General features: G+C 45.4%; 1 protein-coding gene across 2 annotated transcripts in view; it reads right to left on the bottom strand.

The window, feature by feature from the left end:
* Positions 1-12,933: 12,933 nt before the first annotated feature.
* Positions 12,934-27,789, bottom strand: part of sptlc3 (serine palmitoyltransferase, long chain base subunit 3) — a 107,173-nt gene continuing 92,317 nt past the window's right edge. Inside the window, exons 9-13 of one of the 2 annotated variants that reach the window (XM_067989457.1) lie at positions 25,581-25,707; positions 22,895-23,030; positions 22,580-22,709; positions 15,471-15,610; positions 12,934-14,406 (exon numbers count right to left, since the gene is read on the bottom strand). In XM_067989457.1, the coding sequence (XP_067845558.1) occupies positions 15,497-15,610; positions 22,580-22,709; positions 22,895-23,030; positions 25,581-25,707 (507 nt within the window). In that variant the 3' untranslated portion in view covers positions 12,934-14,406; positions 15,471-15,496. Of the gene's footprint in view, positions 15,611-22,579; positions 22,710-22,894; positions 23,031-25,580; positions 25,708-27,789 lie in introns of both variants that reach the window. The other variant, XM_067989456.1, reaches the window with a different exon arrangement.

Below are 27,789 nucleotides of genomic sequence, written 5' to 3'. Positions count from 1 at the left end.
TACTGCAGTCACAGTGCATCGGTGGAGGAGAGGGTGAATATTGATTGAATCGAGTGGTGAGGGCACCAATCAAGCAAACTACTCTGGCCTGGATTCAGATGAGTGGTGAGTATTCCATCATACTCTTGACTTGAGATTTGTAGATGTGGAGAGGCTTTGAAGGGTCAGGAATTGACCCACATCATAGAGTACCCAGCCTCTGCCCTGCTCATGTAGCCACGGTGTGGATAGGGTTAGTCCAGTTAAGCTTCCAGTCAGTGGGGATTCCCAGGATGTTGACGGTGGGGGACCCCCAAGATGATAATGGTGGTGTTGTTGATGGTCAAGGCGAGATGGCTGGGCTTTCTGTTGCTCGAAATGATCAGTTCCCGACCCTTATGTGGTGCAAATTTTACCTTTGACTTGTCAGCCCAAGGCTAGATGTTATCCAGGTCTTGCTGTAGGCTAGCATGGGCTGCTCCATTATTGCAGTATTAGAGCTGAACACTGTGGAATCATTGTTGAACAGCCCCACTTCTGATGAGGGAAAGTCATTCATGAAGCAGCTGAAGATAGTTGAGTGAAGGACACCTCCCTGAGGAACTCTTGCAGCGATGTCCCAGGGCTATAATGACTGGCCTCCGACAACCACAACCATCTTCCTTTATGTCAACTATGACTCCAGTCACTGAAAGGTTTTCCATTTGATCCCCGTTGAACTCAGTTTTGTTGAGCTCCTTGGTGCCATGCTTGGTCGAAATCTGCCTTCATATCAAGGACAGATACTCTCACCTCTCCTCTGGCATACAGCTTTTACTTACAATGCTTGGATCAAGGCTGGAGCCGAGTGATTCTGGTGGAACCCAAACTGAGCATTGGTGAGCAGGGTATTGATGATTTGATGTGGCTTGTTGGGACCATTGATAATTCTTTCCACCATTTTACTGATGATTGGGAGGAGGCTGATAGGGCAGTAATTATCTGGGTTGAATTTATCCTGTGTTTTGAGCATATGATATACTTCTACATTGTCTAGTAGACGCCAGTGTCATAGCTATATTGGGACAGCTTGGTTAGGGAAGCAGATAACTCTGGCGGACAGGTGTTCAGCACTACAGCTGAGATGTTATCAGGGCCCATGGCCTTTGCTGTGTCCAGTGCACTCTACCACTTCTTAAAGTCACGTGGAGTGAAACAAATTGGCCGGACACAATCATCTGATGGTGCGGACCCCAGGGGGAAGCTGGGTCGGATCATCTACGCAGCATTTTTGGTAAGACACTTGCAAACACTTCAGCCTTGTCTCTTGGGAGTCTCATGCTGGGATGCACCACCATTGAGGATGGAGATGCTCTTGGAGCCTCTTCCTCTATTAGTTGTCTGATTGTCCATCACCATTCTTGACTGGATGTGATAGCGTTACAGAGCTTTGCTTGAGGGATTACTGGCTCTGTCTACAGCCTGCTACTTTTGGTATTTAGCATGCAGGTAGCCCTATGTTGTATCTCACTAGGTTCGTACCTCATTCTGGTGCCTTGTGCTGCTCCTGACATGTCCTGCTACACTCTGCTTTGAAATAAGATTGGCCTCCTGGCTTGACGGTGATCAAGGAGTGAGTGATGTGCTGGGTCATGAGGGTTACAGATTGTAGTCGCAAACACATTTGCTGCTGCTAATGGCCCACACCTCCTAGATGCCCAGTTTTGGGTTTCTAGATCCTGCCTTAGTCTACCCACTTAGCACAGCGGTAGTGCCACATTACAAAATGAAGAATGTCCTCCATGATGACGATGTGACGTCATCTTCACAAGGACTGCGTGGCGGTCATTTCTACCAACATTATTGTGCCTACGACAAGTAGGTTAGTGAGGATGAGGTCAAGTTCCCTCAACACCTGACGCAGGCCCAGTATGACCTTTGGATCTTGGCCAGCCCAGTCAGTGATAGTTCTACCAAGCCACTCTTGGTGGTGAACATTGAAGTCCCCCACCCAGAGTACATTCTATGTTCTTGTTTCCTTTAGAGCTTCCTCCAAGTGATTTTCAGCATGGAGGAGTACTGATTTGGCAGTCGAGGTGGAGGGAGGGCAATCGGTGTTGATCAGCAGGAGATTTCCTTGGCTTTGTTTCAACCAAAGCCATGAGACTTCATGGGGCCTAAAGTCAGTATTCAGGACTTCCAGGGCCACATCCACCTGACTGTGTACTATTTTTCTCCCAATGCTGATGAGTCTATCCGGCCAGAGGGACAACACATACCCGGGGGGTGGTGACGGAGGAGTCTGGGGACGTCAAGATAGATTCTTCTTATCTTTGTTCCGCATGTCATGCACATTTCTGGGCAAATGGGAAACTTTCGCCAAGGCCTCTGTGAATGCTGTACCTTTTCTCTTCTTAGTATGGGTAAGAATCCCTCTATCTCTGCGGCCTCATGCGCATCGTGATGCAAAATAATAAAATTAATTGGTTGATTTAAAGGTGGGAAAGAGGAGTTTGTGTGTGATAGGCGTCTGTGCTGACTGACGCTCATTGTAGCACACAGCAGCATCACCATTATCAGCATCACGTGTGAGAATGTGCTTCTACGTTACTATAGAAATGACTTTGAATACAGCGTTGCAAGCAACACATCATATAAATCAAATACAAAACAAGTATTAAGACATCAGTGCTGGAGAAAGCAGCACGATTTGTACTTTGGGTACCTGGTTGCAGGATCAAGGACTTGTAAGTCGGGTAAAGCTCCCCTTACACTGCCTCAGAGATATTCTTCAACATCAACCTTAAAAGGAGCCTCCCTGCTGCACCAATGTGAATTCTCCCACTTCCCCACTTAATGGCGTTGTTAATCTGGTGCTTATCTGAGGTTACCGAGGGCAGTTTTATGAAATGGACCTGCTCCCATTAGTATCTGGGTTCAAACTACCTAAACTTATTTTCTACTGGTAGTTAAGAGGACTGTATGCCAACCCCTGCCTTAGTACTAACACTAACACTACAGTGTTACGGGGAGCGGGCAGGAAATTGGACATGAATTTAGATTTGAGGTTAGGATCAGATCAGCCATGATCTTATTGAATGGCGGAGCAGGCTCGAGGGGCCGATTGGCCTACTCCTGCTCCTATTTCTTATGTTCTTATGTAGTTATGCTAAACTACTAGCATGGACCAGTGGGCTGAATGGCCTGTATCTGCGCTGTAAATTCTATGTACAGTTCTCTTTTAAACAATAAATTTAAACATGGCATGTTAAATATAAATATCATTTTATTCAGCTAAATTACGTGTGTGGGATGTTCAGAACAATTTAGCATGTGGTTGGAACATGTACCTATGCTTGCTCCCAAGACTCCACCCTCTGATTGCCCCTTCCCCTTGGGAAGTGCATAACCTCAACTCACAATTGTGTGGGTGGAATTGGCAGTAAACTGATATTTCAACACTCCGCGCTGTCACATCCTGGAGCTCCGCCAGACTGTGCTAGTGAGCTAGCCTGCATTCACTATTCTGCTGTGTTTCTCGACTTTCAAAAAGTGCACGTACGTTTACACGCAGCAAGAGGCAGCTTTTAAAAAAAAAACTTGAGCCCCTTTCAGTATTAGGTACAGGAGAAGAAAAGATTGTCAAGAAATAGTAGCATGTTATAAATTGCCTGATTTTTTATCACTAAAGTGTTAAAAGTTTTTGTGGGAGTTGTGGTGCATCAATCGCCTGACTCTTGTGGGTGTTGTGGTCCACAAAAGCCAGGAGTCCAGGGTTGGGCTGCAAACTGCATACACGCAATCCATATTAACCACACATCCAGGAATGTATGTCTAGCTACCCTGCACACACTCATAGACACAGACAAGCACATACTCTTCAGCTCCAGGACTACTTGCTTGGATACTTCGCACAGATGCACAGGCCACATAAATTACATTTGAACATAGACCACATAAACTACAGATTCCGAAGTAGATGCCTGGGCACATCAGCTCTACCCACCCCACCTCCCCACACACACGCTCTATATAAACTACAGCTCCAGGAGTGTGCAGTTGGAGGTTATGTGCACACATATAGAATGAGCCCCACTTCTCAGCCTTTAACCCATTTTTGTCACTTCGCCTTCAATTTGTTACGTGAAGATTAACAGAAGTTCAGAAACAATTCCTGCCAACAATAACTAAATGCTCATCTGAACAGTTGAAAATGGCTCCTGATTTATGTCTATTTAAGAGCTCGTGGAGACATACACACTGCACGGTAATACTTAACAAATTACATAAATCAATAAATATAGGAATGCTGCTTTGATGTCACTAAGTTATCCTGAGATAACAACCATGGATGTATGGAGATACCCGTAATTACAAACTGCCCTGCGCACTTGTTAAATTTGCAGACAACACTAAAAAAAGGAGAGCAGTTGAGGCAGAAAGTGCAGTTAATGATTCTCAGAAAGACTTAGATGAAATATGCTATTGGGCAGATTAATGGCAAATGAAATGTAATACTGACAAATATAAAGTCTGCATATTGAGTGAAAAATGAGTGACAGGTCTACAATGGAGAGACTAGAATTTGTTCGGGGAGACTTTGAAAGGGACCTGGCAGTACTATACAGTAGACTAGTCACTTTCAATATCGAGATGTAGAGAAGCAATTAAAAAGGGAAATTGAATGATGAGATATATAGTTAGAACAGCGGAGTATAAATCCACACAGGTTATGCCGAGGTTTTATAATGCACTGGTCAGATCCCACGTGGAGTACTGTGTACAGCTTTGATCACCATGCTTTCAAAAGGACATGCATGTATTGGTAAGGGTGCAGAGCAGAGCAACAAGAATGGTTCCAAGTGTGAGAGCGATGAACTATGAGGAAAGATTAGAGAAGCTTTCAGCTCTATATTATAGAGAAATGGTTAAAGGCTGATTCTCGAGAAGTGATGTGTTAAATGGTATGGATAAGGCAAATCCAGAATATTGCTTCAAAGATATGTCAAGCTAATAGGACAAGAGGCCATAAGTGTAAATTAATGAAAAGTAACAGATACGTTAGAGAGGCAAAAAAAAGACTTTCCTCAAAGGATGATAAAAGCTTGAAATGATCTACTAGGTGAAGTCATGAACTCAAAACACAACTGACATTCCTCAGTGGCTTTTCCTTCTGTTCCCTATGACACAGATGTCTTGCACTTTAGTTAGGAGGTTTTGTTGAAGGAAGCATCAAATCCTACCTGGGTTATTACTGAAGTACTACAATTGACCTCAGAGTTCCTGGGCTAGGGGAAGGGAAGAATGGGCCCCATCTGATCGTTATCCAGTGACTCCAGCTAGAAGGGATAGTTTGGTGAGCAAAAGCTGACACTCAAGATGTGATGACCTATAACCACCTTCTAAAGAGGAACGATAAAGGGACAAAAGTGGAGGGGAAATAAAGAAACAAGATCTCCGATGAAATATGAAAGGACTGGGGAGTTTTTGCATTGTTGGCGATCTCACTGCCAATTTTGCACCAAATTGAAAATGGCCACTGGCCAAAAAAAAGGCGCATCAGCAGCTTTTTACAGTCTACATTTTTTAACATATGTTTGCCCTCAAGTTCTCCACCTAAGTATCCATTACTTGTATATCAACCTTGGCAGTGAGTATTGATGGACGGGGGGGAACATTGCTGGACCTCATCCTATCCTTACTCAATGTTCATACATGCACACTTCCAACAAGGGGTACCAGTTAGTGGGATCCGGAGTAGGGAGGCTAGCTCATTTCTCCCTCCTATCTCTGGGGGAGCTGCCACACATTGTAGTGCCCTTATCACTGTCCTAGATGGGATCAGCCAACTCAGTACAGGTAAGTGATTGAACTAGCGACCCTCCTATTCTCAGCCACTCATTGCCTAAACTCTTTGAGCAGCTGGGGAAGAGGAGTGAACTTTAGCGTCATCTCCAATGTGAAAGTATTGCATTACAATGCAAAACCAATCACAGTTTACTTACTGACTTAATTCTATGTTTAATTTAATTTTGTTTAATGCAATAGAATTTGGATTATAAAATAGGCAGGCACAAGTAACTTATGTTCATTTTAGAGCAACACAAATGATTTTCTTCTTGTATTACTGCCTTGCTCATTAGGCTTAGAATGTTTCTTCTGGACTCTAATGTGTTCCTCCTTTCTCCCCTCCTGTCATGATGGAGTGCAGTTCTCTGGGTGATTGTAGCCTTTCCTGGTATTTACTAAAATGGCCACAGAATGGATGGAAGGTGTCACAGGCTGTTTGGCACAGCTGAACTCAGTCCTGTTCTAATCCAATATGCACACACACAAACACTTCTGGCAGCTGTCATTGGACAGGGCCAATGCTCATTCACTCCAGCATAAAGAGCTGGTTCAAAAGGAACAGGGACTGGGAAGGGGGCTGGGGGAGAACTGGAAATATAGGGACAGGAGGAGGTCATTCAGCCCCTCGAGCCTGTTCCACCATTCAATTAGATCATGGCTTGATTTAATTAGATCATCCACTTGCCTGGATGAGCGCAGCTCCAACAACACTCAAGAAGCTCGACACCATCCAGGACAAAGCTGCCCGCTTGATTGGCACCCCATCCACCACCCTAAACATTCGCTCCCTTCACCACCGGCGCACCGTGGCTGCAGTGTGTACCATCCACAGGACGCACTGCATCAACTCGCCAAGGCTTCTTGGACAGCACCTCCCAAACCCGCGACCTCTACCACCTTGAAGGACAAGGGCAGCAGGCACATGGCAACAACACCACCTGCACGTTCCCCTCCAAGTCACACATCATCCCGACTTGGAAATATATCGCCGTTCCTTCATCGTCGCTGGGTCAAAATCCTGGAACTCCCTCCCTAACAGCACTGTGGGAGAACCTTCACTACACGGACTGCAGCGGTTGAAGGCGGCAGCTCACCACCACCTTCTCAAGAGCAATTAGGAATGGGGCAATAAATGCTGGCCTCGCCAGCGATGCCCACATCTCATGAAGGAATAAATAGAAAGGCTGATCTGCACCTCAACTCCATTTACCCACCTTTGCTCCACATCCCTTGACACCCTCGACTAACAAAAATCTGCGGATCTCAGTGTTGAAAATTTCATTTGACCCCTCCCCCGCCAGTATCCTCACCCCTCTGGGGGAGAGAATTTAATATTTCCACTACCCTTTGTGTGAAAAAATGAGGATGGTGGGGAGCTGGGTTTGGCGGGGAAGGAGGGGAGGCAACAGGGAAAAGTGATGTCTCATTTTGCGGAAGCAGTCTGATATCCAACACCAAATATAAAAGCAGGGTTATACTTCACTATATTAATCATGTAATCCATCCTCTGAAATATAGCATCTCAGCCACTTCTGAACCAGTGCTGGTGTAAACCAGACTTCCCTCGAGGTTGGTCAATGTCATTGTAAACTATCCTGAATTTCTTTCCCCTGTGCTGTGTGCTACAACTGCTTCCTCTCTCCGCATGTAGTCAACTCATTTAAATAACTATAGAAAAATACAGAACTGTTTCGCTGTGTACAGATGTACCTTGCATTCACATGGGTAAAAGAAACAGCAACATGACTGCCTTGCAGAGTGCACTGAATACAAGTCAGCCAGCTCCCACAATGGTTTTCAAACTTTTCTGTGCAATATTCCCAGGGACTCAGAATCACGCAGCACAGAAGGAGGCCATTCGGCCCATCGTGCCTCTGCCGCCTCTTTGAAAGAGCTATCCAATTAGTCCCACTCCCCTGCTCTTTCCCCATAGCCCTGCAAATTTTTTCCTTTATTCATCCAATTCCCTTTTGAAAGTTACCATTGAATCTGCTTCCACCGCACTTTCAGGCAGCGTATTCCAGATCATAACAACTTGCTGCGTAAAAAAAATTCTCTTCGTCTCGCCTCTGGTTCTTTTGCCAATTGTTGTAAATCCGTGCCCTCTGCTTACCGACCCTAATGCCACTGGGAACAGTTCCTCCTTATTTACTCCATCAAAACCCCGTGTGATTTTGAACACCTCTATTAAATCTCCCCTTTAACCTTCTCTGCTTTAAGGAGAACGCTCCCAGATTCTCCAGTCTCTCCTCATAACTCAAGTCCCTCATCCCTGGTACCGTTCTGGTAAATCTCCTCTGCACCCTCTCCAAGACTCCCGTCCTAACTTATGAAAATTGTAAACAATTTTACAACACCAAGTTATAGTCCAGCAATTTTATTTTAAATTCACAAGCTTTCGGAGGCTTCCCCCTTCGTCAGGTGAACGATGTGAATCTATAGTTATTTCACATCGTTCACCTGACGAAGGGGGAAGCCTCCGAAAGCTTGTGAATTTAAAATAAAATTGCTGGACTATAACTTGGTGTTGTAAAATTGTTTACAATTGTCAACCCCAGTCCATCACCGGCATCTCCACATCATAACTTATGAAAGACAGTGTCAGTTAGTCAAAAGGAAAACATTGTAGAAAATGTGAGTAAAGAGCAACAGGCATAGCATGCTGGCTGGTCAACAAGTAGAGAAACATTCAGAGCTTGGTGCCAGAGGGCCAGCAATCCAATCACCTTGCAGATGCCTTAGGGCCAAGGGACCCTAATTTGAAAGCCTATGCAGTCTGAGCAGGTCAATTAACCCAGTCTAGGTTACACTTGTATCATTTTGGGCCTACTGGATATAGGGAGCTGGTTTTCTGCAAGGTTATGCAATTTGGTACAGGTAACCAAATTGTCTTTTGTCTGTATTGTGTTTTTTACGAATATTTTTAAAGACAGATTATAATATTGTCCCCTGGATTTGACCCTAATTACTGCCGAGAGGAAAAAAAAGACTTGGAGATTGGACTGGGATAACAAGCCAGTAATTTATGGTTGGTCTCATTATTCCTTTCACTCTTACCGTTGGAAGTTAATCATTCACCTAGTTTTGTGCGTCGTCCAAATTACTCGATGTAGAATGAACTAAAGTGAGTCTTAAATCAAAATCATTTTTAAGAATGGCACTAGTTATTTATTCATGATTCAACAGCCTAGTTTAATAATATTCCATTTGCCTTGATTTATGAAGTTTTGAGCATTTGCCAATCTTAAAGTGAGGGTATAATCAGAGAGTGGGTTGGAGCAGCGTTCTAAAGCACCAGGTCTTCACCTATGGACCTCTTGGCTTGAATCCTGCCCCAAGATACAGGCAGCATTGGCGGAATAGCCCTGTTCACCCCCTGGACTCACATTTCTCACCTGCTGTACATGTGGAGACATTTCCAGCAAGAGATCTAGTGGCCTGCTCACCCTCGGAGATTGATCACAGTCCAGAGTTGAGATGCAGAGCAGCCATGATCTTATTGAATGGCGGGTCAGGCTCGAGGGGCTGAATGGCCTACTCCTGTTCCTATCTTCCTGCGAGCGTTAGGAAGATATAGAACTTAGCTGAAGGTGTCCTCTGAGTGCGAGAAAATGGCTCTTGCTTCCTGCAACCATGTTTCAGCAGAGGTATCTTCTGGCTCACTGTTACTGTCTCGCACTGCTATTGGCTTTGGGTGGTCCCTCCATTTATAGACTTCTTTGGGGTCTTAATGTTCCTAGATCATGCCTTCAGGAAGTCCACATAGACAACGTTCACAGATACTCCCTCTTTCCACCAGGCTAGCGACCTCCTCAAAAAATTCAACTAGATTAGACGGGCACGACCTTCCCATCACAAATCCGTGCCGACTCTTTTTGATCAGCTGATACATGTCCAAGTGCACAGTCACTCTTGTCCCTGATGACAGAGTCCAGTAGCTTCCCCACAATTGATATTAAACTGACGGGTATGTAGTTACCTGGTTTCTCCCTCCGTCCCTTCTTAAATAAGGGACATTTGTACTCTTCCAATCCAAAGGCACAATTCCTGAATTGAGAGCTTTGGAAAATTATGACTAATGCATCTGTAATTTCCTCATCTATTTCTTTTAATACCCTGGGACGGAAATCATCAGGTCCTGGAGATTTGTCTATAATATACATATGAATGCATGCATTCTTAAAAAAATTCCTTGTGGGCTGTTTTAATGGAGGCATTAACTCACTTATTTTAAACTGGTTAAATATCTCAGTTAAAATATCAGAAAAAAAGGATATTTTTGAAGACTCAATTTCGAGGCACGATTGTTGCTAAATGCTTTTCACTCCGTAATTAAATGTATAGCAAAAAAAAAAATCCTACATCACAATTCCTTTAAGTGGCTCATTAAAAAAAGGGCCTGTTCACACTAGTTAATAGCAGTAATTTTATCAGCGATTGAGCATAGACAGAAAAAAAAGAGGCCAGAGTTAAGGGAATGCGAAAGGTTTTATTTGTTTCGTACATTTGATATGCCAAGTACTAGTCAGTTGTCTTTATTATATTAAAAAAAGCCCTGATGTCACAAAGAAAACAAAACACATAACTTTTTTTTTGTACATTATGTATAAAAAAAATCAGTATACAAATATATACAAACCTTTTACCATCAGCACTTTATAGTACAGGGTAAGCCTGCTCATGAACATCATAGATAAATCAAATTTACAAACCACTCTGCACCAGTCAGTGTTGGTGCACACAGCACCATGTATCACCCATAAACCCAGCCAATTATCAGAATCCATGCAATAAAATTGGGGGATTTTTTTTTGAGATCTCAAGTCTTGGCAGTGCTATTTCATGTATCTTGGTGCGCGCAGACGGAGCTTAAAGACACACCTTAATTCATTTCTTTATTTTTCAGAATCAGCAATAAGCCTCATTTACATTTAAAATTTAATTGCGAGTCAAATCATTTCTCGGTAATGTTCGTTTTTGCCGCATACACCTGAATAGATTGAATGTCACAACTGAACTCTCCTGAACCTCCCTCAATTAAAGCTGGAAACAATTAGATTTCTATGTACTGAATTACAATCCCGAGCTTTAAGGAACAACAAACGAATAGAAGTTTAAACTAGTGACGAGCATTCAGGTAGGTAAATTCAGACTTCAGGTTTGGATTCAGACAAGCTAAAACACAGGGCCTCCCAAATCCAATGTGTGAATTTTAACGGCGTAGCCAGCAAGAAAAGAAACCGCCCTCCCACGAGCAACTAATTGTCCGTGTGCAAATCCAAGTGGCATGTGGTATATCCCTGCTGATTGGTGTAAGTGGAATCAACCTTAACTGGGTCCAAGGAGCTTCTGGTATTTGAACTCTTAGGCCATGCGGTCCTTATTTAGATGAAGCTGTCGTGACAGAGCAGGTGGACATGTCCCTCGCCCATTAAACTACCAGGATTTGGACAGACAGAATCCACTCTTTTCTTGCTGTGCCCTTCCCAAGGGACACACATTCCATGCCCCAATTAGAATACAAAGGGTAAAAACATAACATTTAAAAAAAAACACTTTACCTTTATGACCGTGACTTCAACCACAGATTGACCAGGGCTTGACCAGGAGGGAAACAATGCTTGTTGTGATGGTGGGGGACACAGTTGCTTGAATAGGTGAGTGTGCCGTGCACAATATCTTCTTGCCCACGATGCCAATTAAATAAAACAGGCGCATTCAAATTAAAAACTGGGGCAGAATTCGGCTCAACACTTGTTTCTAGTTAAGGCTTCATGAAAAACAAAACTTTTTTTTCAAGCAAACTATCTGTTTTAGTTTGGAAAAGTGAGGAACCAGACGGACTTGTGAATCTATTCATGATAGTTTCATGCCCAAGGGAGGAAATGATGTAATTTTTTTAAACGTAGGTTTAAATTTTATGGTAGGTTAGTAACCTTGATGAGAATAGTTTCGCCAAACATTTTTTCATGAAGGACAACACCCATTTTAAAATCTTCAAATCCACCCTCCTTTAAGTCCATTCTTGCCTCATGTCACAGCTTTCAACAAATAGAAGTTGCAGAATTTTTTTTTGCCACTGAAACAATCAAACCCAGATATTTATTAGGATGTTCAATCCTGGTTCTCCAGCATAAGATGCTGGAGGCTGTTCAACTCCAGTCCAATGTAATAACGCAGAGGCAAATTAATGGGGGCAGTTTCATCGGCCTCAATCAATTCCCACAACACGTAAAACAGTAACTTGTAACTTTATGTTTGACGGACATGATCCTATAAATGGTGCGACTGTCTAAATTAAAAGACTTCAATTACTTTAGCAAATTGGGTGACGCAAGTAATGCTGCAGTGACTAGGTGCGCACACCATATGCTCTCCCGTATCAAACGCACACACCCCCCGCAAATTAAATGTAGGTTGGAAAACATAGGGTGAATTTTGAGCTCGTCAAGATGAGGGGCATTGGTGCTGGGGAAATGGAACAAGTTCCCTTTTGGGGCACTCGAGGTCAGACAGCGCTGAGTCAGCTGTAAAGCTCCTCTCCATCACGTTAACAAACGAGTCACAAACTCAACCTCAGAACGGGTGAATGTTTTCTTTTGCGGCCTCTACGACTGCTGACTAGCTCTGAACTAGGGGCAGTTTTGCTGTGGGGCCCGTGTCCATTAGGAACCGGGGAGAGACCTCTCAAAATCGTTTCACGTTCGTAATCTTTAAAATCCTGCACAGCGGATGACAGGGCGTTGTAAGAACTGTAGAACTCGGAGGGTCGGCTTATTATTAGGATGGGCGTTGGGCCTTTCCTCAAGCCGTTTTTATATTGTATCTCGCTTTCCGACTCTCGTAGCCCAGGTCGTCTAAAGATTTGGGTATCTCTCGGCCAGAAAATGACACAAATCGCTGGGTTTTGTTAGATTGGCGGCGAGGGAGACCTATTCCCACCTCCCCCCACTACTGTAAACAATTTTACAACACCAAGTTATAGTCCAGCAATTTTATTTTAAATTCACAAGCTTTCGGAGACTTCCTCCTTCCTCAGGTAAACATTTACCTGAGGAAGGAGGAAGTCTCCGAAAGCTTGTGAATTTAAAATAAAATTGCTGGACTATAACTTGGTGTTGTAAAATTGTTTACAATTGTCAACCCCAGTCCATCACCGGCATCTCCACATCATCCCCCCACTACGTTAGCGTCTAGTAAAAGTGCAGCACCCAGCCCCCACCCAATGACAGCACGACATCAAGCATACGTCTCTGTCCCAAAAAACGCTGCGTGCGTTGTCACATTGTTAGTTAAATGTCTCACGGGGCAATTACTTGTGCACGCTCGGCGGGCAATTAGTCTTGGCTACTCTGCGCATGTGTTTCCTTTTTGCCACGGGAGGGAGGGTGGGCGACCTGCGTTTAGAGTACACTGGGGGAGAAGTGTACTCAGGCCTGTAACATCAAAGGACTGTTAAACACTGGCCACTTAACATAATTTGCACCTTCAGGTTACAGATCAGTGGAAGTGACACCATTCCAACCCTGGCTTTTAAACCGGAGAGTAAATTCTTCCGCTTATTTAGGAAAGTACAAACAGTGACAGGTTAAGAGACATTTCACACGTGATACAGGGCTTCATGTGCAAACACCGCAGTCTCCCCAGCTCTGCGCGGAAGAGTCGATTTATTCACTATACCATATGCTAGCTTGCTTGATGCTGTTAACAGGACCATATGTTGTAGAGCCGAGGTGTTAAACAGATTCTTTAGAGGACTTAAAGGAACGAAGAATAACTGTTCACAAGTCCACAATTTCAGTGACGGCTATCTTATTTTCACGCTGGCTTTTAAAAGTAGTGCAATTATAACGAGTGAGAGCTGCAGTCAATGACATTCTGTGAGATGATGTTAATACAGACGCTGGGGACAAAAAAGGTAATCAAGCTTTGGATCCAATGTGACAACATATTTGGAATTGTTTCAGGCTTTGGAACTTTCTTGCACTAATTAGAGGCACTGGTTTACCGTTATTGCACGAGTCAAATTGAGTTTTTATTACATTGGAGTCCAGGATTTTTTTTTAAACAGGGATCGAATTCTGTGAATTCCTCCGCTTTTTCCGCAGAGGCCGTAAACAGCAGTCTTCACCATATGCATGATGTTCGGGATCAAGCCAGCGCTTGGGTTTAACAGCGGATCAAACTGATCGCAGCAGTGAAAAAAAAAGTTTAAGCAAAGGCCAATTTTAATAAAAAAACGTCTGCGGGCAGAAAGACCACCGAGACTTACAGCAAACGGGCAAGGTGGGTTTTTAAACCCCTCCCCCCAGTAACTGAGTTACTTCATCGCTGGGTTGGCCAGTTACTTTTGTGTTTAGTGTGCGTGAAGAGCCACCGTTGTACGAATCAGATCTAGAACCTTCCGTTGCGGACCGTGCTACAGATCAGTAGGCCCTTGGGTCCAATTGCCGCAGGTTCCCTACCCCCCCACCCCACTTTCTTTCTTAGCCGGCCGGGCCCCCACCCCCGACGCTAAAGTGATCCGCGGGTGGGTAGCAGTTGTGAAGCAGGCAGCTGTGGTACAGGCGATACTGTCTGTGGCTGAAGGAGGGTAGCCTGGATTGGGAAGGTAGCAAACCCATATATAAAAGGAAAAGAGGCAATATTAAAATTAAATAAAAACAAGTCATAACCTTGTATAGACAGCTGCAGTAATTAACCTTATTTTCTTTCCCTCTCGAAACTTTTTTTTTAAAATATTACAATCTTTGTTTGCAGAAAGAATTTCACAGATTTAAAAATCATATAAACTGCACTATTGGAACACCTACATTCTGAATATGCATCCAAACATTTTTTTTTCCAAGGACAATATTTTAACAAGTCTCAAAAGGAGCTCAGAAAAGCTTACAAAAATTATAATTTCTGTATTTACATGTATATTTTTTTCCATAACATTTTGAACAAAAAATTTCATATGATTTGGACAAATTTATCTTTGGCAACGTTTCCTGCCCGCCTGCTACTTCCTCAAAATGTCTAATTCTGTCCACTGTAATGAATAATTCCAGGTCATCTTCATCAGCCTGAATATCTCAGTGTATGTGATTCGATATTCAACAAAGCCCAACCCCACCCAAAACATGCCTGAGTTTTAACTTCTGGCTAATTCCTGAATGAATATTTATTGCAATAGTTTGCATATAAAGATAAATATACATTTTAAATCCTTGCTTGGAGTAACAGCAACAATTTTTAAAAAAAATTTTTTTTGTTTTTTTTTAAAAACACTCCCAAAAGGCAAAAATGAGCGACTGAACAAAACACTGCAGAACGAACAGCTGCAGGACTGCGTACCGTTTGGGGGGGGGGGGGGGGGGGGGAGGAGGGAAGGAGGGAGGGGCACTTTGATTTCTCCGTGGATCCGGCCCCCTCCAACTCGCAGCGGTGGCACGTTAAAAGAGTACACGTACGAGACCAAATTTGGCGGCGCGTTGCCGGTGTTGTTCCACCCTCGCTCCGCGCGCTCGCGGAAAAGTTCGTGATGTCAACGCGGCCTCTTCTCGCCCTCCCTTTCTCGAGTCGCGCTCGTTCATATGTTTAAAAAAAAAAAGAGGCGGGCGCTGCTGTTTTTCCCGTCACCGGAAAGCGGGGGTGCCGTGTCTCATCGCTTCTCGTACCTCACGTTCCGCACCATGGAGGGAGCTCAGTCTTCAAGTTCGAAGCTGCATTCGTCGTACAGTTCAGGCCGGACAGAAGGCGACCGTCTCGAGTACTTGAATTGCAGGTAATCGCCCATTTCGTCAAGGACGTTCAAGACCTGCGACGCAAAGGGGTCACTTTACGATAATCGTTTTAAGCGGTGTTTCATTACTTAGCCCGCCGTGCAGCTGTTATTTAACAGCAGGGGCACGTTACAAACATCTGACACAACAGCGTAGCACAAAATTACATGGAATGTACAGCCATTCGGCCCAACTGGTCTGTGCTGGTGTTTATGCTCCACACGAGCCTCCTCCCTCCCTACTTCATCTCACCCTATCAGCGTATCCTTCTATTCCTTTCACCTCATGTGCTTATCTAGCTTTCCCTTAAAAAGCATCGCCTGTTATAAGACTCCCGTTTTATAAAATAATGAGTGCCTGTGACAGTTAGCTCTCGGGATGATGGCTGTGGTTGTACACAGCCTTGTCTATTCCGGAAACATAGTCGCAGATCCTGTCGAGATATGAAGGTCCGACATGCCAAGCAAAGATGGAACGAGCGCCAAGAAAGGGACAAGGGGAAAGAGGCGTCAACACTGGTAGATCAGCACAGGCCGTCAAAGTCCAAAGAATAGGACGCTGTCTGGGAGCACTGGACTCCAGAAGGTAGGTGCCACTGCTCTTGGGTCTGGACAGGAACAGCGCTGCCCAAAGTGTGCTGCTCCAGCCCAGGCGCTCTGGGACGTCCTGTCCTGTGACGTTAACACTGCCCCTCCTGGTACAAATCCACAGCCCCTGTGGGGCCCGGTGCTGATGGAGGGGCCTTTGTGTCAGGCCTCGGGAGATCCAACAACAACTTGCATTTATATAGCGCCTTTAATGTAGTAAAACATCCCAAGGACCATAGACGAGATGAGAGGTTTTTTTTAACGCAGCGAGTTGTTCTGATCTGGAATGCACTGCCTGAAAGGGCGGTGGAAGCAGATTCAATAGTAACTTTCAAAAAGGAATTGGATAAATACTTGAAGGGGAAAAATTTGCAGGGCTGTGGGGAAAGAGCAGGGGAGTGGGACCAATTGGATAGCTCTTTCAAAGAGCCGGCACAGGCACAGTGGGCCGAATGGCCTCCTTCTGTGCCCTATCATTCTCTGATTCTGCTGCCGGGTTAAGGGAGCCAATTTTATACCAGGTGAAGGCAGGAGCAGCAATGGGACACCAGAATCCCACAGCCCAACCAGCAGAGACAGGAAATATAAAAGCGCATTTGCTGAAATGGAAAGAAAAGGGCGTTTGATCACGGACGAGCCTGAGGCCCGCAGCACAAGTCCTGCCTGCCTGTCGAAGAACAAAATGTGCGCAGAGAAAGGGGGAGGGTGGGACCTTAAAAAAAAACATTAAATGCATTTCTTCATTTTCAAGTCAACCAACCTCCTTGCGGGAGGTAATACAGTCCTCCATTCGAGACACTTACCAGGTTCGCATTCGGATTGAAATGTTTGTCGAGCAACTGATCATCACCCTGTCTCAAAAGTGCCAGGAACTCTCAGGGAGACTCTGGGTTGGGTGTTGTGGAATTTGTAAAGCATTGAATGCAGAAGCAGGTTTGCTCTAAACCTCAATCTGTGTGGCACTGGGTTTAATTCGTGCAACGTCAGGTGGCTGGCTAAAGTACGCTGGAGCGATCTGTCATTTTAACAAGTCGCACGTTCAGACGGAGTTTCCTAAAACTGATTGCAGTGTGATTAACAGGAGAGCTACTGGTTGGAATATTAAAGCAGCCAATTGACCCTTTCAATAAGGTATGCAGTTGTAGACAAATTCCACCACTCTGGCTCTCACTAACGGGCAGTTGCAGGGGCAGTCTGTAAACACCATGTATTGTTCTATATGTATAAATGCGTAGGCTTCAAGGAGATCCTGAACATTTACCTGAGGAAGGAGGAAGTCTCCGAAAGCTTGTGAATTTAAAATAAAATTGCTGGACTATAACTTGGTGTTGTAAAATTGTTTACAATTCCCACTTATGTGAGTAACTACTTTCCATTCCCTGAAGACCTGATTTGCACAAGATCAACTCTGTTGAATTTTCTTTTTTTTTCCTGTCATTTGAATGTAGTCAAATGAAAATATAATAAATCAATATTCTAACCCATTTATATGTAGATAATGTCTACAGATCGGACAGATTCCTGAAAAACTAATGTCTGGCCCCAAAATAAAATCCATCCGTTAGTTCAATGACCAGTTTCATAATTTAATGACAATTGCCAGAGAGGTAATTTTCTGACTCTGTGCTCCCGGAGAGGAGCCTTACCCAGCTGTAGCAACAACAACAACAACTTGCATTTATATAGCGCCTTTAATGTAGTAAAACGTCCCAAGGTGATTCACGGGAGCGATTATCAAACAAAATTTGTCACCGAGCCACATAAGGAGATATTAGGGCAGCTGACCAAAAGCTTGGCCAAAGAGGTAGGTTTTAAGGAGTGTCTTGAAGGAGGAGAGAGAGACGGAGAGGTTTAGGGAGGGAATTCCAGAGCTTTGGGCCGAGGCAGCTGAAGGCACGGCCGCCAGTGGTGGAGCGATGAAAATCGGGGATGCCAAAGAGGCCAGAATTGGAGGAGCGCAGAGATCTCGATGGGTTGTGTCGGGCTGGAGGAGGTTACAGAGATAGGGAGGGGCGAGGCCATGGAGAGATTTTGAAAACAAGGATGGAGAATGTTAAAATGGAGGCGTTGTCAGACTGGGAGCCGATGTAGGTCAGCGAGCACTGGGTGGGGGTGCGGGTGATGGGTGAACGGGACTTGGTGCAAGTTAGGATAAAGGCGGTAGATCCAGGCCTCTTGGTGGCTGATTTCTGTCAGAAGGTCCCAGATTACTTGTCAGTGGTCTGAGACGGGGGGAGGGTTAAAAATAACGAAAGGTCATTTACTCCTGGTTCCCGAACCCTCCCCCCCAACTCCACCGACTCTCGGGTCTGTGCGGCAGCAGGAACGTGTGGTGGGAGGTTGAGGCTCCCTTACTGCCTCACTGGACTGGGATCGTCAGGCCCCTGCCCACTGCAGCCACAGGTCCAGCTCCATCGCTCAGGAAATCCAAGGCGGTGATGTGAAAGAGGCGGAGAGACCTGGTGAAACGGGTCTACAACGCGCCCCCCGCCCCCAAACACTCTTTCTTGACCTTCGTACCCAGGGGAAAATTTAAAGGGGAATGTTATCTCTGGGTAGTCTCTGGCTCAGTCTAGGCAGCTATACAGGTGTATTGGCAATGGGCTAAGGGCATGAGAAATAGGAGCAGGAGTAGGCCAGACGGCCCCTCGAGCCTGCACCGCCATTCAATCAGATCATGGCTGATCTTCCACTTTCCCGCCCGATCCCCATATCCCTTGATTCCCGTAGTGTTCAAAAATCTATTGATCTCAGCCTTGAATATGCCCAGTGACTGAGCATCCACAGCCCTCTGGGGTAGAGAATTCCAAAGGTTCACAACCGCTCAGTGAAGAAATTCCTCCTCATCTCAGTCCTGAATGGTCGACCCCTAAGACCATGCCCCTAGTTCTAGACTCTCCAGCCAGGGGAAACAGCGTCTCAGCATCTACCCTGTCAAGCCCTCTTAGAATCTTATCCGTTTCAATGAGATCACCTCTCATTCTTCTAAACTCCAGAGAGTACAGGCCCATTCTACTCAATCTATCCTCATAGGACAACCCTCTCGTCCCAGGAATCAACCTAGTGAACCTTCGTTGCGCTCCGTCTTAGGCAGGTACATCCTTCCTTAGGTAAGGAGACCAAATCTGTACAATGTACCAAGTGGTGTGGCCACTCTCTCAGCTGCAGGAGTTAAGCCAGGCAGGAAATGGGAAGCAAATCACGAAAATAAACGGGAAGCGTCCCCAAATTCCCCATGAAATGTCACACTGCCCTCTTGTGGCTGTGTATCCAGGCTTGGAGTTTTCTTCCCTTCCAGTCAAACACTGGCGATGCCCAACCGGATCAGCCGGCCGTGCGTTACCGCACAAGCAACATCTTGCTGTGCAAAGGCCTTGTCCGTCCAGCCCAGCGCAAGAATCTGCTGACGGGCAATTCCAGCTGTGAACAGGTCACAAAGCAAAAAGAGGGCAGCGGCCTTCATAGACCGAAATATAGGAGCAAAATTTTCATTTTCGTGGGGCCAGAATTTGCTGCCAAAATAACGGCGAGGTTAATGGCGCCCACCGTTATTTATGCGCAAACGGTACAGCAACTTCAGGCGTGGGGCAGACGCTCGGAAATCGAAAAGCTGCTGGCCGAGTTGCGCCGTTCGCTTCGCGAGAACGGCATCTCGCCGTCTGCCTCACCGTTGAAATGCAGTAAACGGGGTGAAGTTCCTGTGTTTGCGCGGTGGATACGGACTAAACTAGTCACAGAAAGAGCCCATTTCAGTCTAAGTACCATTTTAATGACGTGATAACTGTTAATTACTGCCAGTCAACACTGAAAATTAACTATTACAAGTGTGGCGTCTCATTCCTTCAGGTATTAATTGTTGCTGGAGATTTTAAAAGTGTAAAATTTTTAATTAAATTTTCGTTATTACTTTTTCTTTCTGTCTCTTTTTCCTCTCTCTCTTAATCCAATCTTTCTTTCCCTCTCTCTATTTCTCTTTCTGTACCTGATTTGATATTGAATTCACCCACTCTAATTTACACTTCCTTCTCAGTCCTTGCGCTGTTAATTTCACAATCCTTCAATCTGATTGATTAAGGAGATACCCAGTCCCTCGCCCTGTTCACTCAGGTTCCAGATGTCCTGTGTCCCTCGCTGCGACGTTATCAGCTCGCACTTTCAACAACTTGCCGCACGAAGAAATTTTAAATCCTAAACGTGCAGGGCCAAGTCTCACTACCAATGCTGTTAGATGCCCTGTTACAGCCATTGTGTTCAAGAGTTTGCACAAAGCTGGCATGTGTACAGTCAGAGTGAATTGGACATATATAAACAACAGGTATTGTAGGAACTACAGTGCCCTGAGCATCTTCTAACATATAACATCCCCAAGGTGATTTTAGGTATAGCCACATGGGCAGGGATTACGGAGTTTTTCCATATTGCTTGGAGTTCCTGTGGAGAAACGAGAGCGAGCAGTAATCGTTCCCATTTTAGACAAAGGTGAAGGAGGTAGGACGAGACCGTATCTGGGAGCCAAGAGGAGGAAAGATATACCATAGTGTTGGGGTGTTTTCTGGGCTAATCGGATGGTAACTAGCAATATAATCGGTAGCTTCGCAGAGGGTCCAGCTGGTAATCAGGTGGAGTGGTACTGAGCGATATTGGCCAGGAAGGCAAGGTCGTCATGCTGCTCTCAGGCGGGAGAGGGGAAAAAAAGCAGGTTGCCTCGGGAGGGGAGCGGGAGGCCACCGCCCGGGAGGGGAGTGGGACGCCGCCCGGGAGTGTGGGGGGGGGGGGGGCCGGAGGCTGCCGCCCGGGAGGGGAGTGGGACGCCGCCCGGGAGTGGGGGGCCGGAGGCTGCCGCCCGGGAGGGGAGCGGGAGGCTGCCGAAACCACCTTTGATAGAGGAGGGAAACGGGGAGAAAACTGGAGAAGGGGAGAAATTATATACAGATATATTTATATATAATTAGCAATAAATGAATTGCCTCCATTACTCTTGCTTCTGTGCTACCATCAAAAAGGGCCTCAAAATATCCAGCATATTTAATGTCCTTAAACCTTTAAACAATCTTCCCATTTGCATATTCAAATAGTGGCCAAATATTTTTTTTAAATCTATGAGTATTGTTGAGATTAAGTTAACATAAAGTGATTGCAGAAGTTTTCATGGGTGTGTGTTTTACCACAGAATAGGATTCCGTACTCTTGAAGATCAGTATTATAGTGCGTGGGGTGAGGGCGTTTATTTTGGGAAGAGTGGGAATAAACTCTTATCGCTAATGAAAAGTGAATGAAAATAAAAAAAATATGCTTATAGAATGCTTCTTTCGAACCTTGGTTAGACCACACTGGGAGTACTGTGAACGATTCTGGTCTCCATATTATAAAAAGGATATAGAGGCATTGGAGAAGGTGAAAAAAGATCACTAGGATGATACCAGAACTGAGAGGATATATTTATCAGGAAAGGCTAAACAGGCTGGGGCTCTTTTCTCCAGTAAAGAGAAGGCTGAGGGGTGACCTGATAGAGGTCTTTAAGATTATGAAAGGGTTTGATAGGTTAGACGTAGAGAAGATGTTTTGACTTGTGGGGGAGACCAGAACTAGGGGCCATAAATATAAGATAGTCACTAATAAATCCAATGGGGAATTCAGGAGAAACTTCTTTACCCAGAGAGTGGTTAGAATGTGGAACTCGCTACCACAAGGAGTAGTTGAGGCGACTAGCATAGACGCATTTAAGGGGAAGCTAGATAAACACATGAGGGAGAAAGGAATGGAAGGATATGTTGCTAGGGTGAGATAAAGAAGGGAGGGAGGAGGCTTGTGTGGAGCATAAACACCGGCATGGACCTGTTGGGTCGAACATAATAGGAGCAGGAGTAGGCCATTCGGCCCCTCGAGCCTGCTCCACCATTCAATAAGACCATGGCTGATCTTCAACCTCAACTCCACTTTCCCGCCCGATCCCCATATCCCTTGATTCCCTTAGAGTCCAAAAATCTATCGATCTCAGTCTTGAATACACTCAATGACTGAACATCCACAGCCCTCTGGGGTAGAGAATTCCAAAGATTCACCGCCCTCTGAGTGGAGAAATTTCTCCTCATCTCGGTCCTAAATGGCCGACCCCTTATCCTGAGACTATGACCTCTAGTTCTAGACTCTCCAAGCCAGGGGGAAACAGCCTCTCAGCACCTGCCCTCTCAGAATTTTATATGTTGCAATGAGATCACCTCTCATTCTTCTGAACTCCAGAGAATGTAGGCCCATTCTACTCAACCTCACCTCAAAGGACAACCCTCTCATCCCAGGAATCAATCTAGTGAACCTTCGTTGCACCGCCTCTAAGGCGAGTACATCCTCCCTTAGGTTTCTGTGCTGTAGTTTCGATGTAGCATTCTATGTAAGTCAGGGTGCTCTGCAGCTACTCACCGTGTCCAACATCTCCCGTGTATGGGCCGCGGACAGACAGAAGCGAGCTCGCGATTCAACGACGGGAGTTGCTGGGAATCCGACCACCACCACTCCGATATTTTTCTTCAGCATTCTCCTGGCAAACGCCCTGAAAGTTATGGAGTTTCTCGGTTACAGGACGCAGTTGTTGGAGAAGCGACACTGGGTGGCAAGGTGCACGCACAGCAGAAGGCGGAGACGCACTGGGCGCCAATTTGCGTTTGCACGGTGCCTTTGACGTAGAAATTAAGGGAAAAAAGAAAGTCCCGAGATGCTTCACAGAGGAAAACCTACCCTACTTTGCCGGGCATGTACAGCAGCAGCGGGACAACCGGAGAATCATCGTTGCCGTAGGTGATGAAACCGAGCTCACGTAGGCGCTGCCTGAAATACCTGGTGTTTACTCTCAGCTGCCGCACTCGCTCGATACCTGCGGAGAAGCAGAAGGAAGTAAAGGAGGGACGGTCAACTCCTCGGTGACACAAGCTCTCCGGCGAAACTTGCATTTTAAAGCGAACGAACTTGGATTTATACAGTGGCCTTTTCATGACCTCGGGCAGTCCCAAAGCGCTTTACAGCCAATTAATTACTTTTTTTTTAAAGTGTAGTCGCTGTTGTAACGTAGGAAACGTGGCAGCCAATTTGCGCACAGTAAGCTCCCACAATGTGATAATGACCAGATAATCTGTTTTAGTGATGTTGGTTGAGGGATAAATATCGACCAGGGGAGAACTCTTCTTTGAAATAGTGCCATGGGATCTTTTACGTCCACTTGAGAGGGCAGAAGGGGCCTTGGTTTAGTGTCTCGTCCGAAAGACGGTGCCTCCGACAGTGCAGCACTCCTTCAGTACTGCGCTGGGAGCGTCAGCCTAGATTTCGTGCTCAAGCCCCTGGAGTGAGACTTGAACCCACAACCTTCTGACTCAGAGGCGAGAGTGCTGCCCACTGAGCCACGGAGATATTCAACCAAAACACACACTAGTGAGAACGTTTTTCACACTGCAGAAAGTATTTGGATGGGTCACAATGTTTAACTGGCAGAATTTCTCTTAAAATGGTTTCACTCCACTTTATTCTTGACCAATGGTTTTCTCTCTTCCTGGAATATATATATTCCACATATAAACTGGAGTCATCCAGTGCCTCTCCAAGAAGCTAGTCATCTTGAGAGTGTCCGGGTAAAGTCAATGTGCTATTTGACCTTGGGAGGTATTAATCTGAACATAGCCCTGTCCCCTCCCAACTTCCGCATATAGACACGTACTTTCCAATATGGGGCTCTGGTGCCACTTCCAGATTAATGGCAAGCAATTAAAATTCTGTAATGGATGGGGAATGTTTACCCATGTTTTATTTAACAGTCTAAACCTGCCCCTCTGGACAGTCACTCCATTATAACCTCGGTTTGACAATTTCGGGCAAGGGAATTACGGGTTACGGAACCAAGGCGGGTGGATGGAGTTATGATACAGGTCAGCCGTGATCTAATTGAATGGTGGAATAGGCTCGAGGGGCTGAATGGCCTCCTCTTGTTCCTGTGTTCTTAAGTAAAACATTCCCCATCTTGAGGCAGTCAAAACCTGCTGGCGACAACTGTTGACAGTTAACAATATATTATATTATAAAATATAACATTAACGAACGGTAATGGAAGGGGAGGTTAAGATACAGAACCATGTTTAAGTCTAATACATTGAGGGAGTTTGAATTATGGTGCAAATGGCACGAACTTCACTCCTGGGGATTGAAAGGTTTTCTTGTTTTGTGTAACGGGGAACAGCTTGTTACAGTTCTGAATAACATTCAGCAATTATAGGGTCAGATATTTCATGACATCGATCCTGCTGGTTGCTGGGAGCGCAGAGGAACCGCACTTGGACAAATGGGAGATTCCCCAGAGCCTGACTTATACTCCCTGGTTCGACGAGTGATGGTTAGCTTTACCGTCGGACGTTGCGTACAAGTTCCAAAGCGGTAACCCTATACAGGAGAGAGCTGGAGTAGGCGAGGAGAAGCCTGGTGTCAAGCCTTTTGGGTGGACACTCAATGCTGGAGGACAACAGCGATGGATCTCGTGTCCCTCAGGCAAACGTGGAGATCCGGCTTAAGACCTGGCACCTCATCGGTTGTAGAAGACCAACAGCCCAGGGGTATCCCCCCCTATATTGTAGCGGGTGGACTCTGTGACAAGGCCGTTTTCAATTCCAGTGGTCAGCATGGCTTTGAATAGATCGAGACCAGGAGCAAGAGGCGAGAATCTCTGCAAACTGCTGATATTCCACCACTGGACATTTGTACAACGCTAAAGCGGGTGACCGTGACAAGCAAGGCTGAGCTTAATCTGGATTTCTGCCTTTTATCTGCCATTTCAGCCACTGTCATCGGTGTTTGGTCTCTCCGTACCTCAGTATTGGTTACTACGGTGAGAATCTAGATGTTGATTGCCTGTTCTCCTTACAGAAAAGGGGTAGGGTGGGTGACGCAGCAATCAAGATTTTCTTGACAAGTTTTATTCACCGGCTCTTCCTGCAACACCATCACAATCTTTACGCAACACGTCTTCGTTCTTGTCCTCTTAGTGGTGGCACTCGGGAATTCTATTTTGAAAATTAAAGTAACACGGGCGGTCCGATCTATCCTCATCGAGCCATAAAAGCACGTCAGAGGGGGATAAGCCTTTCGATCACATATGACAGTCCGTGTTAACCATCAGCCGCAGGTCTTAAAGTACTTCATTTGTACGGTACGATTGCATCATAGGATGCATAAACACCGACCGAGACAGCAAGGTGACCACATGGAGAGGAACATCTTTAGCTACTCCATGGGGCATTGTGGTCTTTCATTAGAATCAGCAACAGAAGCCAGAAAGCAGCCTGGAATTTGTGCCCATGACGTGGGAGGAGAGCAGTGTAAAATATGTCAATGTGGCCCCGACACAGTCAGTTTAAAAAAAAATCCATTTCTATCCCCCTCTTACCTATCGTCGTTCCATCGAGTCCCATGATGCACTTTAGAGATCTGGTAATTTGTTCTGCTATCGGTGGTGGCATTGACGCTGCATAGACAGCACTGTGGGAATACCCTCGTAAATAATCGACAAGTTCCTGGAAGAGAATCAAATGCTTTGTAGAAAGTGGCTAATACGTTTGGTGAGATGTAACGGGACTGAACTTGTTAACTGTTAACCATTTAGGACTGAGATGAGGAGGAATTTCTTCACTCGGAGGGTTGTGAATCTTTGGAATTCTCTGCCCCAGAGGGCTGTGGATGCTCGGTCGTTGAGTATATTCATGACTGAGATCGATAGATTTTTGGACACTAAGGGAATTAAGGGATATGGGGATCGGGCGGGAAAGTGGAGTTGAGGTCGAAGGTCAGCCATGATCTGAGTGAACGGCGGAGCAGGCTCGAGGGGCCGTATGGTCAATCCTGCTCCTATTTTTTGTGTTCTTATTCAAATGCTAACACTTCAGCACACCTACCCACCTCAACAGAAATAAACATTCTCCACAAATCTCTGGCTCTCTAGCCAAACTTTCCCCATTAAGCAAGTTGCAACTTTCAAAATATATTACTCATTCAAGTGCTTGAGCTACAATAAAGGCATCTTTTACAGTAGGACCAGGGCAGCCACGTTGCATTACAGCAATGTTACATTCACACACAAGACGTATCATACTGAATCTGTTGAAAGCCTAGGTAACATACTTTGGTACTGGACAGGCGGAAGTGGGGGGAACTAAGAAAATTATTCGGGTGTCACTTAAATTGGACTGCAAGTGAAGTATTATGACCTCGGGCGAGACTGGAGATTGAGGGCGATGTGCAAGACCAGGACAATAAAAGCCCTCCATCTGGTTTTTCCCTTTCCCATGCAGGCAGACGCTTGAATCTCCACTCAGCACCGCCTCACACCAACGTGAACGAGATCAGGAGTAACGAGAGGAATGGGAACTGATAGAAAAATACAGCACAGGAGGGCGGCCATTTGGCCGGCCGTGAAAAGAGCTGTCCAATTTAGTCCCGGCTCTTTCTTGTGATCTTGCGCCTCTCGAGGTAATTATGGCTTTCTGCTCAAAAATTCTGGAATTAAAATCTGAAGTAACAGTCATTTATACAGCAATCATTTCTTGCCTGCTGTTCCCCCCACCACGACAAGCATCAATGCTGAGTGCCTGGAAAGATTGTAAGAATTATAGCAAAGTGACCACCAGAGGGCAGATGGATTCACATTTCTCAGACGCTGATGAACCACTTGAGTTTCTGTGAGTTGGCCGTGCTCTCAACAGCACCCACGGCAGACACTCAACAGTACTGCAGCCCCGAGGTGCGACTGTTCATTCCCGATCACATTTACTCTAATTTTCCGAATAAAAATTGGTGAACGCAAAGTCACCGGCCCTGGAATCGTCTTGGGAGCCTGCAGCAATGCCAAGTTAATAGAAAATATGTTCCAAGCGGGAAAACTGGCATTTTAACGGAGTGCTACGGGTGTCCTTATTGAGGAGACACTGGCTTTCTGCACGGGGTATAAAGAGGTGCTTTTTCTAGTCTGCTCCCCAGGAACGCTTGAGAAAACCTCATCGGATATGGGAGTAGCGTTTGAATCTTGGGGAGACTTTGGGCTTTACAGAGAGTTAGAAGCTGTGGAGGATAAGTTAATGTTTGACATGGAAAAGGACAAGCTTCTTGGAAGCAGCTTCGGCAATGGAGGGCACACAGGGATTCCACTTCGGATCAAAGAAAATACTCGGCTAAGAACGGCGATAGATGAGGAACTAAGGGTTGAGGTGGTAGCTGTTGGTCGGGATTTGAATGATGCAAACACATCTTCAAAAGAAACAAGATTTTCACTGTCCCGCAGATGGGAATGGAATTCGAGGTGCAGTGATTCAGGAATTGCACTGGGAGAGGCGAAGCTAGTTTGTACGGCGGGCATGCGATCTGAAGGAGGTGGAATTGTCCACAAAAGATCGTTCTCCTTAGAGCAGAGAAGGTTAAGAAGAGATTTGATAGAGGTGTTCAAAATCATGGAAGGTTTCTTGATAGGGTGAATAAGGAGAAACCGTTCCCCAGTGGCAGAAGGGTCGGTAACACCAGAGGACACAGATTTATGGCGATTGGCAAAAGAACCAGAGGCGAGATGAGGAAAAAAAAATTTACGCAGTGAGTTGTTACGATCTGGA

The sequence above is a fragment of the Heptranchias perlo genome, chromosome 8 (assembly GCF_035084215.1).
Source record: "Heptranchias perlo isolate sHepPer1 chromosome 8, sHepPer1.hap1, whole genome shotgun sequence".
NCBI lineage: Eukaryota > Metazoa > Chordata > Chondrichthyes > Hexanchiformes > Hexanchidae > Heptranchias > Heptranchias perlo.
The sequence above is the reverse complement of the archived record's forward strand: the minus strand, read 5'-3'. Positions and strand labels throughout refer to the sequence as shown.